The sequence below is a fragment of the Patagioenas fasciata genome, chromosome 14 (assembly GCF_037038585.1).
Source record: "Patagioenas fasciata isolate bPatFas1 chromosome 14, bPatFas1.hap1, whole genome shotgun sequence".
In the NCBI taxonomy this organism is placed as follows: Eukaryota; Metazoa; Chordata; class Aves; order Columbiformes; family Columbidae; genus Patagioenas; species Patagioenas fasciata.
The window spans coordinates 16,414,263-16,432,214 of record NC_092533.1 but is presented as its reverse complement, the minus strand read 5'-3'; the positions used below and the strand labels follow the sequence as shown (position 1 = coordinate 16,432,214).

Here is a 17,952-nt window from a genome sequence, read left to right as displayed (position 1 = left end):
CCACCTTTGTGCACAAAGAAGGAGCCCGGTGTCTCATTTTGGGGTTTTGCATCTGCTTTGAGCACCAATATTTTGTTGGGTTTCATTCTAAAAGCTGTCATAAAAAGATTTCTTCATTTTTATCCAGAACCTTCATTTAAAAAAGCACTGAAAATCCCATGTAGATGCTGTCTCCTGTTCATCATGTTTCTTTTCTGAAATAACTGTATTTGGAAAATTCACTCTGTAGTCTTCTTGATGTTTACTTCTTGTCCTTTAAAGGAAGTTAAGAGAGTAATAACAAGAGTGCAGAACTTCCCTCTGTAAGCTGCATGTAATTGTGGAAGTTCCCATCTGTTATGCTTAAAGAGAAGAAATTTTGGTGTGGCTTTGTGGTTTTTCACTGTGATGTAGTTTACTACTGAAATTTTAAACGCAGGCATTTACATACATATTAGGGAATATGAGAATTTATCTGCTACCTGGAAGTTAACTTGTGCCCGTTCGTGAATACACACTGTGATCGTAAGACAGAGTCTTTAATTTCCTGCCCGTCACCAGACTGTGCAGTGTGGAATGTTTTGTGTAAACTGAGCTGCCCGGTGCTGCACAGACATCTCTAGCGGGGCTGGAGAAAATAGATCTGCAGGGAGGTTTTTCAGTACCTGAATCCTGAGGCACTTTTTCCAGCACGCCGACTATGTTTACCACACACCTTCTAACTCTAGAGGAAATGAAATACCATCCCAGGGAAGTGCCAGTAATAAACATATACCTGCGACCCAGAAAAACACAAACAGCCCAGTCTGCAGCCTGACAGCTATCCAATTCCCCCTCTCGGAACAGGCAGAAAACTTCCTGACTCAGCCTTTCCCTGAGGAAATTAGAATTCTCCCTTTCCAGCAACACAGATTTGGTGATTACTTTCTTAGCCTCTGCCTTCAGTCAGGGACAAAAATAGATATTTTGTGCATGGGTTTCATAGCAGCAAGTTCTGAATTTGAATACACTAGATGCCCACTTTAAGCTATTTATTTGTCCAGCAAACCTTCTTAGTTCATCGCCCCGTGTTAAGAATTTGAATAAAGGGTGCTGTGATAATTCATGAACTGAGGGCTGTTCAACTGAAAACCAGATCAGGAAATTTTAGAGTTGCATTTAAGCACTTCTTCACAAGAAGGTGAAATGCTTTAGCTGAATAGCTTCAGCTAAGACACACTGTATGAAAAAACAAGCCAGGCTCAACTCCTGTGAGACTTTTGGAATACTCCTTATTTTTTTAGATCAAGTTGATTCATAGGTTATGAGCACTTCTGGAGTGCAGCTGTTTGTTTTATACAACCAATTCCAGGTAGTAGTTGTTAACAACTATACTAAAACCCTATACAGGGTCTGTGTGCGATGAATCAATGTGAGAGGATCCTATATGAATGATATACCTAAAGGCAAGGATTTTCTTTTTTAAACCAGTGTTACTTACAAAGATGTTTTGGGGTGATACACAAATTGTCTTATTACTATATTAGAACCTCATTTCTTTATTGGTATGACTGAAGTCAACCAGCTGGATCTTAGTGCTTCAAACCATACTTCGGTACCATACTTCAGTATTTACCTTAACACAGTTAAATAAAAATAAAAAAATAAAAAATAATTTTAAAAAAGCCCCACCACCCCAACAATTCAGTGAGTGCTTTACTCAGAAGAAAAATAGGGCAGCTTAAGAGGTGCAAAATATGCCGAGGTATAATGAAGGAAGTTTAAGCTCCTCTAAAGTAACTGTCTATCGTGTGTGCTCTTATCACACGCGAGGTGAAAGCATGATAGTATCGCGTGTGCTGTGAAGTCCCAACATAAACTACCTTGTGGTATTGGTTCCTGTAACCTCAACCTGCATGAAGAGTGTCTAAAGCAGGGCTGAGTCATTTGCCCATCATTAACAACCCTTCTCCGTGGACAACCCTGGCTCCAGTTGCTTGTCACTTCACAAAAATTCAGTTTCCTCAAGTGATGATTTCATGTTTAGTGTCTGGCCTGTGCTTTAAGTTTCAGATGAAACCATTTCCAAGGATAAGGCACACCTGCAGCTGTGGACCACTGAGAATATAATGGACTGATTCCCCAGAGCTTTGAGCTATTCCTTGAGCACAAAAGCCATCGATTCTGTGGGACTCGTGTAACCCTCTTTGCTCCCTTCCACATGTCTCTGAAGCAGGATGTGTATTCTTCCTCCCAAGGTGAGACACTACGGTCGTAAAAGATTATTTTTACAAAAGAGGAGTGATCCTTCTGCCGTGGGGACAAGAGTCACAGGCAATAGGAGAAGGCAGTGTCATTCCCAGCTTACCCTGAGCGTCACTTCACTTGGAAATCACAGAAGCTCTGGGAAAAGAGAAGTTCAAAAGATCACGTAGGAACAAGATGCAAAGCTATGCAAGTCCTGCAGCAACTTCTGTTCCTCCTGCTTGTGAGACTATGGACTGCCCCTCTGTGTCATGGTATAAGTTTAAGCTTCCTCATACTAACACGTGCTGCTCGTACCACGTGTGTGTTCTGTTACATGCCTGAGGAGTTTCTCACTGCCTGCTGGGCTCTTTGAGGGCTGAAGGTGCATGAAGGAACTGCTGCGCTTTCTTGCATAGCCAACAGGTATCGCGGCTGCAGGAGTGTGCACCTGCCAGCTCGGAGCAGAGCCCTGCTGGGTAACAAACTCTGCAGGCATGCAGTGTGTGAGCAAACAGCAGTGGAACTAGAAACAGCAGAATCCGTTGTTACTCCATAAGGTGCTAGCACCAAAGTAATGGTGGTTAACATCAACAGCAGCCTCGTGACACCGTTGTGACACTTTCCTGCGGCCACCACAGCGCACAGGCACCAGCTGCCCTGCACACAGAGCTGTCGTCCTGCTGTGGAGGCATGGTGATGAAGTAGTGTTGGAGACTCTCAGGTCTTGCATGTGTCCTCCCAGGGCTCGGCAGGGTCATTCTCCTGCTGCTGGTCCTGCACATTCCTGGGATGGGCTGCAGGCTCCTGGCCTCAGTGACCCCTCAGCAAGTCACAGCTCGTGGGGACAGCAGGGTCTCCTTCCCTTACAGGGCCAATGTGAACAACACTGGTAAGCTGATGGTACAGGAACAATAAAAACTGCAAAAAATTATTTAAAACTCCCCAGAAAATCCACATATCACACACACACGTGCTCCTGTAAGGAGCAGCTGAGGACTTTGGGCTTTTTGAGTTTGGAGAAAAGGAACCTGAGCGGCGACCTCATGGCTTTCTGCAATTTCCTGAGGAGCTGACACGGGGAGGGAGGTGCTGAGCTCTTCTCCCCGGGATGCCATGGTTCGGAGCTGCACCAGGGGAGGCTCAGACTGGACGTGAGGAAGCATTTCATTATGAGGGGGGAGCTCAGATCCTGAAGAGGATTCCCAGGCAGGCGGTCGATGCCCCAAGGCTGTCGGAGGCATTTGGACAATGCCCTTAGTGACACGCTTGGACTTGGTCAGCCCTGCCTTGCTCAGGCGGTTGGACTAGATGGTCGTTGTAGGTCCCTTCCAGCTGAAATACTCCATCCCAGTCAGTCCCAGTCCGTCCCTGTCCCAAACACGCCGCCGAGCGGCCGGACCGCGCTCTGCAGCGCCACCTGCTGGCGGAGCCCGAGCAGCGCCGGAGCTGGGAGCGGGGCCGGGGGGGGAAGGATATCCCCCGCGTGTGAAACAACCGAACCCACCCGGGAAGGCCTTAAACCGAAGGGATTACTTAAGAGCACCTTGGGTTTGGCAAAACTAAGGCAATTCTGGCTGTCTATTGTCTATCGGTTGTGAGGCGTTCTTGTATAAGCTGAAGTAGGAATTGGGAGGTGACTCATAAAAGAGGTCACAGAGACCAGAAGCGAGAAGACCCGCAGAGAACAGCAACGAAACCCACAGACAAACAGCCTGCAGGCAGCAACACCGTCTGACTCGTCCCTGCTGACTGGAAAAAAGATAAAGGAACCTGTGGTCGTTTCTCAGCACTTTGTCCCAGATCAATGGCTTAAAAAAACCCCTGATAACCTTCTGCAAGCAGAAGCACAAATGAGAATTATATCCTTGGGCTTTGGCTTCTCGAGGACTTGCCGAGAAACTTGTGCACCGCAAAGCCACGGGCAATGCAAATAACTGCTGTGCAGACCCGTTAGTTCAGCCAGTACCTAGAGATTTTTGAATAGATCCTGCTAGCTCTTTTACTGGGCTCAGCTGGGTTTGCTTTAGGTTAAAACGTTACCATCTGCTGCAATTATCTAATTAACCTTCACGGTTCAGGCTTAATGACACTCATTAAGGTTGAGTGTTTTTATTGGCTGACTGCTGTCACCAGCTTTGCTTGGAATGGCAAAAGCAACTCGAAGCGCCGTAGTTTGAAGCGTAATTAGCACCATGTGAGTGTTCCACAGGGGCATGGGTGAGGGAAGGCTGAGGACTAGGTGAGAGCTTCGTTTTGTTCTGTGCTAAGGCTGGAAGGCAGTGAACACAAGAGGTCTGTTATGTTTGGGTTGCTGATAATAATCAGCTACAGGTGTGGCAGCAAATTTGGAATATAGGTGTGTCAGGACATTATGAGATCTTTGTCATCCACTGTTGGTTGGGTGATTTCCATTTCCTCAGTCAGCCCTCCTCTCACCCCAATTCCCAATATTTCTTCATTTATTCTGTCATTAGTTAATAGGTGTGTTTTCGCTGCAGGTCTTTCTCACAAAAAAAGGCAGCAAATAAAGTGGCTTAATTAATCTGGGTGTGTAAAACTCCTAAAGCATTAGGTTGTGATGCCATAAAAATATGTAACCACTGTTCATACTACCTTTAACTACAGCCATTGTCTGACTAGATTTGTCCAAGAGGAACCTGTGTAGTTCCCCCATCATTTTTTGTGAGCTACCTCACGTACTCTAAAAGGTCAGACTCACCACCTCAAATACAGATAAAAATAATCTGCACCACAAGGTATGTTACAATCTTCCATAACCCAACAATTTATTTAAACTTACATCACAATGAGAATCTATTTTAATAAAATACATCAGTTCACACCAGTCTGCATTGCCATTTTTTTAAGGGTAAGCATCTTTCTTCACTTTATATTAAAACTTTATAGAGGTAAAAACTACTGCATTGTACTCGCAGTTCTTGAAATCTAGTGTAACATTAGGCAGGTTACAGAGGAACTTTCAGAGCTAATTACACTTCAGTTAACCTCACATTTTTGGCACATCTGAATGCTTTTTATTTACTTCTTAACATCATAAAATAATTCTATAGCACAATAGAGAATCAGTGACATAAAGCATCACTATCCAATGGCAAGTGCTGCCTAAAAGCATACAAAAATTGCATCATTTGGTTACAAAATAGATATTCCTAGTCCTTTATCCCAACGGTTAACATCGAAGTGCCATGACAGAAAAGGGACAGCCTTGCTCAGTTGTTGTTGCTCACTTTGCTGCAAGGCTTGGCTTAACTAAATCCCAGAGTGAGGTGTTACTAAGACGATGGCTTTTGCCTTGCCAGTCAAGGCCATTCCTTTTAAAACACCCTCCAGCAGGTGAGAGGCCACGAGTAAATGTCACCTTCTTTCTCGTGTGCATTGCTGCTCAGGGACAGAGCGAACACAGTTTTAGGGGTTCAAAAGGGGCCGTGTTCCTGCAGGCCATGGCAGTTTAGTGGCTACAAATCGCACAGCGGAGCTCACGGAGGGCTTGTGAGCCACTGCGCAGTCTGGATTTCTTCTGCCTGGCACCATAGCAGCTGCTTCTTTAGGAATTGAAGCGTTCTAAGCAGGAATGAAACATTAATGGCAGTGGTGTGCCAGGCACATATTTGCACAACAGTCTGCAGTTACTTGCAGGCATTTCTAAAACCTGTAGGTTGTGGGTTTGGGTGATTTTTGTTGTACACCACAAACTCCGGCTGGTGTGAGCTTCTGACGTTATATTCAAAATAAAAGGCAGCCCGCAGAACTCAGACCCAGGGTTAGTTTTTCCCTGGCTAGAGCTGTACTGTTTCAATCAGTTTGGCACATTAACTAGCGATTGTTTTGTTTCACTGATCACAGGTTCCACATACTGATATTTATCTTGCGAGATAGCCATTATATTGGTTATGTCTCTTCTGCTGAATTTGCTCTGGTAGTAAGAAATAAATATGAAGTGTTGTAGTTAAGGAGAGATTGAAGAACGTGAAGCATGTTAGAGCTTTCTGGGTGCATGATGGCAAGATTGTCACTTTTCTTTAATGGGAAATCAACCTTCATACCTGTCATGGCAGGGATGCATTCTGTGCACCTTTACAAAGCCCCACTCAAACAAAGGCCCCATTTACTTGATTCAACTTTCCTACTCCTCCTTTGCTGAATCTTTTTGGTGAGACCAGCGAGTGTTCCCAAAAGGAGCTTATAGCTGTTAGGAATCACCTCTGACTTCACCTCACTTAGAGAAAGAGAAATTGAAGAAAGGACCATAATACTTGCTATATTAGCGAAAGACATTACACTGATAATGGGATGGTTGTTGATGGGGATGTTTGAAACATATAATAACAGAAATTTCAAGGTATTCATCAAACTTACTCCTAGAGTCAACTTTTGCCTCACATTCACAGTGAGAATTTATCCCTGCATTGATTTCCATTTCATATTCAGCGTTTGCTCTGAACACAGCTAAAGTTACTGGAGCCCTTTGGGAGGCAGGAGTGCAGGACACAAAGCTGTGCAGCTGGAAAAGCTTTGGCTGAACCGGTCGATCTGCGCCAGGGGTGAGAAGAGGGTGGGACGGAGCTGTGACACCTCTCTCTGTGCAGAGAGGGCTGCTACGGTGGACAAATGTCGGCTGAATACCTTCACGTGGGTATAGTGCAACTTCTGCTCGTTAAAAAAAAGCTGTGGAAAAGCAGCCAGCTGCTGGGTACCAGCGTGCGGATGAACAGGCAGCTACAGCCCAGCTTACACCCCTGGCTCAAGCGACACTGGGAGTAAAAGCTGTTGCGTTGCAGCTACGTTCTGGCACCTGCAATATTTTCATGCTCTTTACAAGTTAAAGTGTCAAGGCGTGACAAACTATGTAGCAGTGCATTCCTTATATTTCATATACAAAAAAGGGCTCAAGGCTGGGAGCAAGAAGGCACAAACTTGGGAAATAACATAGCTGAGGAGTCTACACAAAAGTACTATGTCATTTATTAGGCGTTACTTAGCACTTATTTCACATTTTGCCCCCAAATTTCCCAAAGCGACATATATTTCCCCACTTTCTTTCCCTCCGTCCCCTTCTTTTGGATAAAGCTGCCTGTGCTCTATAGATACAGTTGCTGAAGAATACAATGTGAACACAGATCAATACAACATACACAGCAAAAAATGCATTCTAGTATTACAATAGCCAAATAATGTAGTCAGCCTCAAGCTACGGCGGTGCTGTAGGGAACCAGTTCAAGACCAGCAAGCGGAGCCACTGTACAGGAGCAAAGCGGCATCGGCAGCATCAGGCGGAGCAAGGGATGGAGGGGGAGGATTCTCGGGGTGCCCGAGCAGGTGGGACGGCTGTGGGTCGCGGATCCGCTCTCGGGACACCCACCCAGAGCCTCGGAGAGTTCTTCAGCCCGTATCAGTTCTGTGGCAGGTCCTTGGAACACCTTTGCGTTTGTTCGTTGTGCACACACATAAAGTCACCCCCACGCTTCTCCTGTTAGGCTATGTTTTCTTTATATATATATTTTTTTTAATTTTAAGTTTTGAATTTTTTTTTTTCTTACAACTGTTAAAAAACTTCCATGGTAAAAATAACTCACTATATGATACATATACCCAAAGTGGTGCGATACTTTATATAATAAAAGATGAAAATAGTCACTTTCCATAATAAAAATAAGTTCTATTTTTTGCTTATTTTACAATATACTTAATAATTCTTTTCTTCTTCTTCACTCTGAAAGTAAATAGGTCCCATTTCGGTAGCGCTTCTGAGCTGATTAAAGTGGCAAGAGACTGGAGAATGGCTTATAAGCATTTCGAGCAGCCGCATTCCACGTGCCTCTCCAGTTCCTCCGTGAAGGTGGATCCATCCGTGCACTGGAAGAAGTATTTCCGCCTCTTGCTGCGCAGCGGGACGCAGCACTGCCCGCTGCCGCAGCCGCCGCGGCATTCCAGGCGCGGCACTTTGGAGGCCGTGGCACACGACGTGTAGCCCTGCTGCTTGCGGACCACTTCTCGAATGACCTCTCCTTGGCAGAGATTCTCTGGTAAGACAACAAAGATGTAAAGGGAAAATAAGAAGGTGGTAACGATTTTGCCAGCTATCCCCCAAACATCAGCAGGCAGCCCTGTACATGTAATGATATTCAAGGCAAACAGATGGCATGAGCAGGACCGTAATCTTTTACTGCTTTGTACCTGCCATCAAACCAGAGCTTGTGTTACACAAATGTGTAATATCCGGCACACGGCAGAGGCCAGGCAGGCCTGCTGGCTTTGATCAGCGCTTCTGGAAGTGCTTTAATGAATGCTGAGTGTTGAATCCTGCAACACTCCTGCAAAATATGAATTAGTTTTACTATGTCTGCTTCTCAGGATCAAAGGTCGGCCCGCTCTGCATGCCATTAGCAATCTGGGGTACCTGACGACGCCTGTGCCGTTCCGCAGGCACTTTGCAGCATCCAGATACATTTTGGTGAGGCTGTATGTGTGTATAATTTGGAAAGTCTGTGGTTCATTCACAGGAGAGGCACAACCTAAATAAAAATAATAGAAGCCAGCTCCTTCCTTCTGTACAGGAACAAAAAAAAGGCAGAAGGGATGAAGACAGAATTCAGCGAGTTTCCCGTGAGTCTTTTCAGTTCAGGGCAGAAGAGCTGAGCCCCAGCCCTAGTAGGAAAGTCCAGCATGATCTGTGGGATTCCCAGGAAACCCGCAGCTGCACCAGAGGGAGCAAGCCGAGAATCTTTGCTGTCACTTCGGGTGAGCAGTACCTCCTGCCTTCCAGGTCCTGCTCATGTCATCTGCCAAAACCCCTGGTATGCAGGGTAAGATGTCCTTTCCCAGCACTGCAATTTGCTAATCAGTGTTTGCTGAGGGTAAATCTCACGGCAACCTTTTTTAAATATCCCACCACAATCCTGGGAGCAGCAAACCTCGAGGATACAAGAGACAGAGAAGAAAACCCTCGTTACAGATGTCTCCATTTCCATAGGTTTGGGTAGTAGCTGGCTAGCTGTGGTGTGGTTCTTTTCTCCTCCCTGTGTTGATCTGCAGATGCTGACTTAGCTTTATCTCCTACTATTTGCCATTTACCCCCAAATACGAGTGACATGGAAGAGCGTAAAGCAGAAATGCAGCAGCCTCGCTGCCAAGCGTACCTCTGTCACAGTGCTCTCCACTGTAGTTCGGTTCGCATTCGCAGTAGGGTTCCCCGTGCTCAGAAATTTTACACTGCCCGTGGTTGCATTTCAAAATCCTGCAGGGACTGGAGGAGTTGTTCTTCTTGTCGCAGTACATGCCTGTGTAGCCCTCCATGCACTTACACGTATAAGCAACGTTGGCCACCACGCACTTCCCGTGCAGACACCTGCAGCAAGAGAAGTGTTTAGAGCTGGCCCGTGTGAGACGTGGAAGTTCCTTTTCTCAGGGATGTCTGGGTCTGGCATTTCTGCCCATTTAATTCCAGGATACTAATCCAAAGGCAGCAGTTCAGTGTCAAACACTCTAAAGAAACGGTGAGTTTGCAGTGAATACTGGATAGTGTTCAGAGAATACATTTAGAATTAGTGATCCTAAGCGAGCTCTTTGAAAACCACGAGGCTCCTCCACGAGCACGGGCCAACGCTTGGCACCCACACAAGCCAGCTCACATTTACAGCGTCAGCCTGTGGAACTGAGTGCCAACAATCACGCTGCATACCCAGGCTTCCTTAGCAGAATTACTCTGCAAATAATATCAGGTGATGAAAAACAGTGTGATAAATGAAGGTGCTTGTGGAAAAGCTCTGCACAGACTTATTCACGAGCAGTTGTAGCTGAAGGGTTCGCTGTCTCATGTGGTCGGCTGTGTGAGAGCTTTGGTATTTCTGAGGAATAACATGGGGGTGTTGATCCTTAGCAGGTTCTCTGACACCATCCCCACTTCTGGGACAGGGATAGACTTGGAATGGGCTGAGGACAGGGAAGAAAACACTGTCCAGCCAAGGGAAAACTGCTCAAGGCTTATACACCCTTGCTACATCAGGTCCTTCTTGACATAAACCCATGTCCTTCTCTTATTTTTGTTTGTTTTCTTTCTGGTACTTTAAAATTGTTCCCTGCTTATGTCGAATCCTTGTGCATTCCATTTTTAAGCTTTCAACTAAAAAGCACAAATTACAAAAGCACTTTCATCCAGGTCAAGACATGCAAAATACTGTAATAATGGGAGTCACAGTCTATAAAAGCCAGTATTAATCTGCGAGTGTTGGAGCAGACACCTGCCAGCAGGATGCCGTACTCCCCTGGACATAAAGGGCTTGGCCTTAAGGAGTCAACTCCAAAAGGGCTGAAGTGATTTAATGAAAGGTGGGACGGTATGTGAGCATTATAATGCAAAGAGCTACTTCTCTTAGCAAAGGGGATACATTCATTATTGCATCACCCTCCTTGGAGTATGAGAAAAACAATCCCTCATCATGTAAACATCTGGAACACCCTCATTTTTCTCTGTCCAACTACAACAGCTTCATGTTGACATTGGAAATTCAAGGAAACCTTTGGGCCTCTGACTGTTTCTTCACTTGGGTCTTCATAGCTTTGCCCTGTAGACTGTCAGGTGCTTCTCAACACCCTCCAGCGTTCAGTACTTTGCAGAATTAGACCCAGAAGAAAGTTTAAAATGGTACCTCTGCCAAGTTAAATTTCTGCCCTTAAGAGAGTGATTATTTACTGTGACAATTTACCTGTCAAAAGTATGTGCTTGTGAAAAGCCCCTTCCACGGAGAGCGCAACCAAAGTACCTTCTAAAACAAAAGTATTTCCATCTGCTTATGAAACAGCGCTGAGCTATGCAGACTGCTGGTCTGCGCTGGACGGTTTCCGTGTGTACTTGACATAAGTAAGTGATTCATCCCATGTTCCTGATGGGGATGTGGTTACTGAGCCTTTGAACTGTGAATGCTTTTCCACTCGTGCTCCCCTCACATGCAACTCCATGCCATCCTTTAAACGTGCACTTTAAAGGGCTGTTTCAGAGTGTAATATTTAAGTCAGCTATTTGGGAAATTTAAAACTGTTCACGCTGGAGCACAGAATGGTCTTCAGGGAGTTAGTCTGAATATTGGGTCCAATGGTGCTGTGAGCGTATCCCTGTAATGTGTTCCTCCCATACCTGTTAACAGGAGTTTTCCTGTTTTAATGTGTAAAGTCTCAGCTGAAAGCATGACCTGCAGTATTTACAGCTTGGCTCCTCCAGGACAAAAAAGTTCCTTCAGAGACTGAGCAACATCAGGACAAGAAGTGGAAACTGAGAGTTGCGGTGGATGCTGACTGACAGCTGTCAATAACCTCCATGGTCAGATATGTGGTGTTACAAGACAAAATCCGAAATACACGTTAGCTGCAAAGCTTCCGCCCTCCCATCAGCATTCGTTTGAACTTACTTGTGGTTAAGACAGGGGTCTCCAATTTCCTGGTCACACAGGGGTCCCATCCAGCCTGGGTGACATTCACAAATCACACTTGTTTTCTCTAGGGACCGGCAAATACCGTGCTTGCAGATGTTACAGGATTTGCAGCCAGGAAGGACTCCTAGTGACTGCTGTGGTAAATCCTTGAAATCCTGCAGCTCGTTATTGATGCGGACATCGTGAATGCATCCATGAAAACCATTTGGTGTTTTATCTGCACCCTGGCGCAGTGAAGACAGTCCAGTGGAGGTCGGGATCCCTTCAGATAAACACAAAAACTCACCGTTACAATGATAGTACATAAATTATGATTGCTAACATTTCTTTTGTCATAGCCCTTTATAACTTTTAAAGAATTGATTTGTACAGAACCTTTGTAAGGTAGCACAGCCTCATTGTCCTCATTCTGGAAAAGGAAAGAAAGAAAATCACTTGCCCAAGCTTACGTAAGAAGAATATGACAGTTCCTTCTCATAGTTAAGTGGAACCTCCTGTGTTCCAGTTTGTACCCATTGCCCCTTGTCCTGTCACTGGTTGTCACCGAGAAGAGCCTGGCTCCATCCTCCTGACACTCCCCCTTTCCATATTGATCCCCATGAATGAGTCCCCCCTCAGTCTCCTCCAAGCTCCAGAGCCCCAGCTCCCTCAGCCTTTCCTCATAAGGGAAATCCTCCATTTTCAACCACATAAGCACTCTGAATTTGCTATCCCTAAGTAACTCCACTGCTAAAGATGGTCTTAAAACAAAACCAGCATCTTTGTTTAACCTTGCGTTAGGAGGAACGTTGCTGGACCAGGTGATGTAGTTGGAAAGATGAACAAGGCTGTGTGCACATGAAGGCTCAAGTCTGTCCTAAAGCTTAGCGTAGGTTTGGAACAATCGCTCTGGGGTAACTTAATCGACTACTTTGACTAAATATTGTGAAGCGGAAGGGCAGCTGCCATCCACGCAATGCTATGTGCAGAGGGGTGGCACGTACAGAACACTGACGGTTTAGGAAGAAGCAAGAAGAATTTTAATGGGCAATAAAAAAAGTCTCCACTGAGCCCATGGCTTCTGGTACCCAACAGTCCCTCATTTCAGGGCTCTGATCTGTCCTGTGAATGCATTTTTGTAGGTCTCTTTTGAGAATTAGTATTGATCCCCAATGCTCATCCGCTAACAAAGCTTTTCCATGCGATTACTTCCCACGTTCCCTGTGTATGAATTGATGTGGGGTTGGTATCTTTCATGCTGTGCTAGAGGGTGAAATTGTGACGGCCTCACCAGCAGATTATCTTTGATGCATGATGCTCTTTAATAGCCTGTGACATTCTTAATAGAAGCCAATTATAAAAGTTCAGCTCTGTACAAAGCAAGATTAGCCAGTTTTCTGATTTACAAGGAAAATATTCAGGGTTCTTTTAGAAAAGCATCATTAAAAGGAATTATTTACAAAAGGCTTGACCAGCACCAAGTGAAGTTGGTCAGAGTTTTTACTGCTGGCTTCAATGATTTTGTTAGAAAAAGCCCAAAGACTTTCTGAGTCTATTGTAGTTCTGCTGACTTTTGTATTTAGAAAACCCTGATTAAAAGGTCAAGAACTCTGTGTCACCGAAAGGGAGATTTCAACATCCAGCCCAGAACAGAGCTGGTGGTTCTGGCAGAGCGCAGCCTTCATCCTGCCCTTCGTATCCAGATACCTAATTAGTGGGATACTCATTATTCTGGGCATCTGCTCCCCACCACACTTGGCTCCTCCTTCCCCCCAAATTCAGTACAGAATGGGAAAAAACTTCCTAACCGAGGCTGGGTTAATCCTCATATCTTTCTAATACTGAAACTCTGGCTTCAGTTTCCAATGATAAAACTACTAGCCAAGAAGTTCTTAGTCACCTTGTGTGTTAATATGGTTTGGACGTCTTAATATACTTAAAAAAAAAATAGAATAAAAAAATTTAGACCTCTATATAACTTCCAGCAGAAATACAGCTCATTCATGGTATAGTTAAAACTACTGACTACTGATTTGCCTTTTTGCCATGACTGTGATATTCTTCCACCATGACATCTTTGTGCCAGTCAGTTCTGAAAGCTTTAGCATTGACAAACCACCCTGCACGTGCTGAGGGTCCCTCCCGGGGCTGGCTATAGGATGGAAGATGATTTGCTTCTGAGAAGAGTCGTTAAAATCTAGAAGTGCAGAGGAGCTCACTGTACCTCCGATGTAGAGGGGTGTGTTGAGGCTGGCAGAAGACTGTTTCTGGAGTTTTCCTAGGCTCTTGGGAGTTCCCTTGTCCACCACCAGGTTCAGAGTTTGGTTCAGCATCACAAGTTCCACACTGTGAAACTGCCCATCATTTACTGTTTCCACACTAAAAGGAAAAAAAAGAGAATCAGAAGATGGTGTTAACAATGAACTGCCTCTGTGACATCCCATATCCCCGTATTACATTTTACAAGGCACAGCTCCCGTGACTGTCACCGTGTTCTTGACATTTCTTCTAGCATGAACCTCCGAGGTACAAATCCAAATACTGCAGGCAGTACCTGCACATATGTAACACCTGAGAGGGCACCTCATCAGGTTAGTAGCTACTGTAGCTGTGTTTCCCAGGGCAGAAAAGCAAGGGTGTAGTTACATGATACACGGGTGGCAAAACTACTTAGAATCCCCTGTTGCGCACTGTCAGCCACAGCTCCTTGTCCCTCTGTCGCACTGCTTGCGGCCCATGTTGCAAGCCGGGGCGCTGAAATGATTTCTTTTTGTATGGTTAGTTTAAACTCAAATTATTTTACAGGGACAGGGAGGGACTGCAGTTTGGTGCAAGAGACAGCAGAGGACTCTGAAACCAGCCTTTCCTTGCAGCAGAAGCAGCTTGAACTATGTGCTGAGGCACAAGGACAGCCTGAGTCACTTAAAGCCAGAGGAGGAATTAATGAGACTTTGGCTTGTAAATGACTGGGGTACTTTGTTCAATACGATACAGTCTTACCTGACTGCAAGGAAAACTGACAAATTGCCCCTCCTCTTCAAGAAACATTTAGGTGTAGACTGAGGTTTGAGAATAAGGCAGCAGGAATTTTTGGGGAAGAGGGAGCAGGCAGCCATCTGAGCAGACAAGATATTAAAGGCACCGTGTATTTATTGCTCAGTGTTTTGAATATGATTTGTTCAAATGCTTGAAGCATGCATGAGTCAGATAACTCGACAGCTAGGCTGCACCACATACAATCTTCACCTTCATTTCTGTCTCCCAGAAATTAAAAGGTGCAGTGATCAATTCAGTCTGCATCACACTATCGCTTTTTTGTTTTCAGGGCAGCTTCAGCTCTCAAGCCTTTATGCTGCATGTTGAAATGCTCTGAAAAAACTCGATAGCTTCATGCGCTCCTAAAAGCAGGGAGGGCTGAGGGTGGGATTACCTGCTCTTGAGCAAAGGGGGTTTCAAATTAGGCTGGTAGTTATAGACGTGATGGGACTTTTCCACTGCTGAAGATGTAATTAAATGGTACAGCCTCTGTTCCATACGCCCGCAAACACTACTGCATAATGAGAATCTAATAGCAGCAGTGGTTACAGCCGAAATTAAACTGTGTGCTATGTAAACTGCCCACATGCACAGTGCTGCCAACACATTTTAAGCTCGGCCTGTGAGCACCCTTTCCCAAATTCCTCCCGGCAGGCTCATTAGCTGGGTGGTGGTTCTGTTCCATATGGATAAAGACAGAAAACACCAACTGTGGGGTTTAGGCATCCTGACACGCTGCTTAGCCAACAATCTGCTTTGAGGATTGCTGCACAAGTGGTAAATACCATACTAAAATATCAAAGGTTAGTTTTAAGAATGGTCTTCTCCTCATTCAAATGGCCCATAAGCTCAGCAACCTCAGCAAGTTATACAGTCACATGCCAGATTCCCTTCAGGTGTTTTGTAAAGCTGCCAGGTTGATGTTTATGAGCTATTTATGCAGATTTGTTTTGCTATCAGTGGAGAGGAACAGGCAGCCTGGAGGCACAACTCATCTCTAAGGATGAGCCACCTTCTAGATGTGTCCATCTCTCAAGCTTGATGACACGCTGCCCATCTTCAGCACCCTGTCCTGTGTAACTGATACATATGGCTGTTGTAGCATGGAAACAGGACCTCAACTTCAGAAACAAATTACGTGACTTGGAAATTACCAGAATTTAGTTGTTCCTGGAAGAAGTTTCATTTTCATGGTGTTGTACAGTAGACCTGACATAACCAATTATACATGAGCAATGTCAGACAGAGAGCCGGCACTGCAGGCATTTCTGAGGACGTGCTTATTTAAGAAGAGCGTACCGCTGTTTGAGAATGGAGCTGACGTGCCCTGCAGTGCCACCATCCCCACAGGGCTTTGGGATGAAGCACAAACACACACGCCTTCAAAAGTTTACATAAGATTTCCCAGGTTGTAAGATGACAGCAGTACATGAGCACCTTTACTGCCCTGGGCAGCCAGGCCTCGAGAACTGGGAGCTGATGGTACTGTTTGAAGTGTTTTAACGAAGAAAAAAATAGAGTTATATCAAAATACAGCTATACCAAGGCCACTGCAAGGGCAGCGAGTCGCATGGGCCAGGATAAGAGGCTGAGGACTTAAGGAGACACATTCCCGAAGGCGATGTAGTGCCTGCACCTTGGAAAAGCAGCCCTGTCCTCGCTGTACCCCCTGTGTTGGGGCCCACACCTCTACAGACCATGGATTGACAACTCAAATAAGTTTGAAAACAGCTGGTCCAAACTTCTTCTTTAGATATTTTTGAATTCTGCTAAGTATCTGCCATGTTACAAGAAACAGCTGCGCTACAGCAATGCGTGGCCGGGTGATCCTTGTGTCCTCCCTGCATATCTCACTGTTGTGTCGCAATGCTTAGTACTGAGACTTCCAGCTGAAAGGTGCGAGATAAATGGAAATGCGTATTTGCAATTGTTAGTCTGTGCAGAAGTGCCAGTGACAGGAGGAAGCACAGCCAAAGCCCATCATCTCTGGGAGCGGAGCACCGAGGTGGGATGGATGGGTGTACGACAGAGAACCCTTCCCTGGTGGGATTGGTGTCTGAAGCCAATGCACAAAACTACATCGTTATCTGAAGAAGGCTGAGCCATGACCATTTGTCAGAGGACAACATTATCACATCTGGCAGGGCTGGCTCTTCCCCGGGCCAGGATTTCACAGGCATTAATCACCTACTCCTCCACAGCGTGTGCTTTTTCCAGATTACGCCTGACTAACAGACAAACAAAAGTCTATGTGTCCTGGAGATGGCAGCGGGACCCCATGTGGTGCTCACTCCTTTCAGCATAGTCAGGTTCTGCTGGAGAGGGACTGAGAGGTCCTGTCTGCAGGTACACGTGGATGAGTATTACTCAGTTCTGACTCTTTTAAACTCTGAATTAAAATAATCTGTGGCTGGACTTTGAGAAACAGAGTAATTTACAGCCATCACCCAACACTGCGGCTTTGTAAAGCAGGTTAAGTCGAAACAGGCAAAGCAGTCGTTTGCCTTGTTGAGAAGACGCAAACACATGATAGAAAAGCTGAATGTGGACAGGCAGGATAGCAGAAAATCCCAGCCAGGAGGTACTTGTGTTAAAGCACTTATTGCTGTTGCTGACAGAAAGACGTTAAGATGCCTTTGGACTTTGAGAGAGATGGAGACAACATTGGGGGAGGAACCGGTGGTGAGAGAAATGCTACACGAACTCTCCTCAGAGCCTCTTGTGTAGCTGGGCCTTTAGGAGACTCAGCAATCGTCTGAGACAGCTGGAGACAGTGGCTTGGCTGGAGATGAAGGCAGGAAAGCCACAGACGCTGAACAGTGCATCACCACGCAGCTCGCAGCGCAAACTTGCTGCGCTCGGCTTTTTTTTGTTTTCCAAGGGGCCTCTTCCTGATCCAGCTCTCTGCAAGGGCTTCATTAAAATCTTAATCGCATTCTCATTAGGGATCAGGTGGGCTTGTGGAGCTCTTCCTCCCTGAAACAGCCTCTGGTGTGTAAATACCGGCCCGGAGGCGGCACTCGCCGTGCTCCGCCGGCACGGCCCTGAACCTGCCGGGAACCGCCGGCAGCGGGGCGGCGAACACGGGGAGCGGCGAACACGGGGAGCGGCGAACACGGGGAGCGGCGAACACGGGGAGCGGCGAACACGGGGAGCGGCGAACACGGGGAGCGGCGAACACGGGGAGCGGCGGGACCGCCGGGCTGGGAGCACCGGGGGACGGGCAGACCTGGCACAGGCGGCCAGCAGGGGGCGGTGCAGCACCGCGGCCGGGCCGCGCCCGCAG

At 46.0% G+C, this 17,952-nt stretch overlaps 1 protein-coding gene across 2 annotated transcripts in view; it reads right to left on the bottom strand.

The window, feature by feature from the left end:
• Window positions 1-4,966: 4,966 nt before the first annotated feature.
• Window positions 4,967-17,952, bottom strand: part of SLIT3 (slit guidance ligand 3) — a 488,520-nt gene continuing 475,534 nt past the window's right edge. For both annotated transcript variants that reach the window (XM_065848802.2, XM_065848803.2), the window contains exons 34-37: window positions 13,855-14,009; window positions 11,628-11,913; window positions 9,363-9,571; window positions 4,967-8,246 (exon numbers count right to left, since the gene is read on the bottom strand). In XM_065848802.2, the coding sequence (XP_065704874.1) occupies window positions 8,008-8,246; window positions 9,363-9,571; window positions 11,628-11,913; window positions 13,855-14,009 (889 nt within the window). In that variant the 3' untranslated portion in view covers window positions 4,967-8,007. The remainder of the gene's footprint in view (window positions 8,247-9,362; window positions 9,572-11,627; window positions 11,914-13,854; window positions 14,010-17,952) is intronic.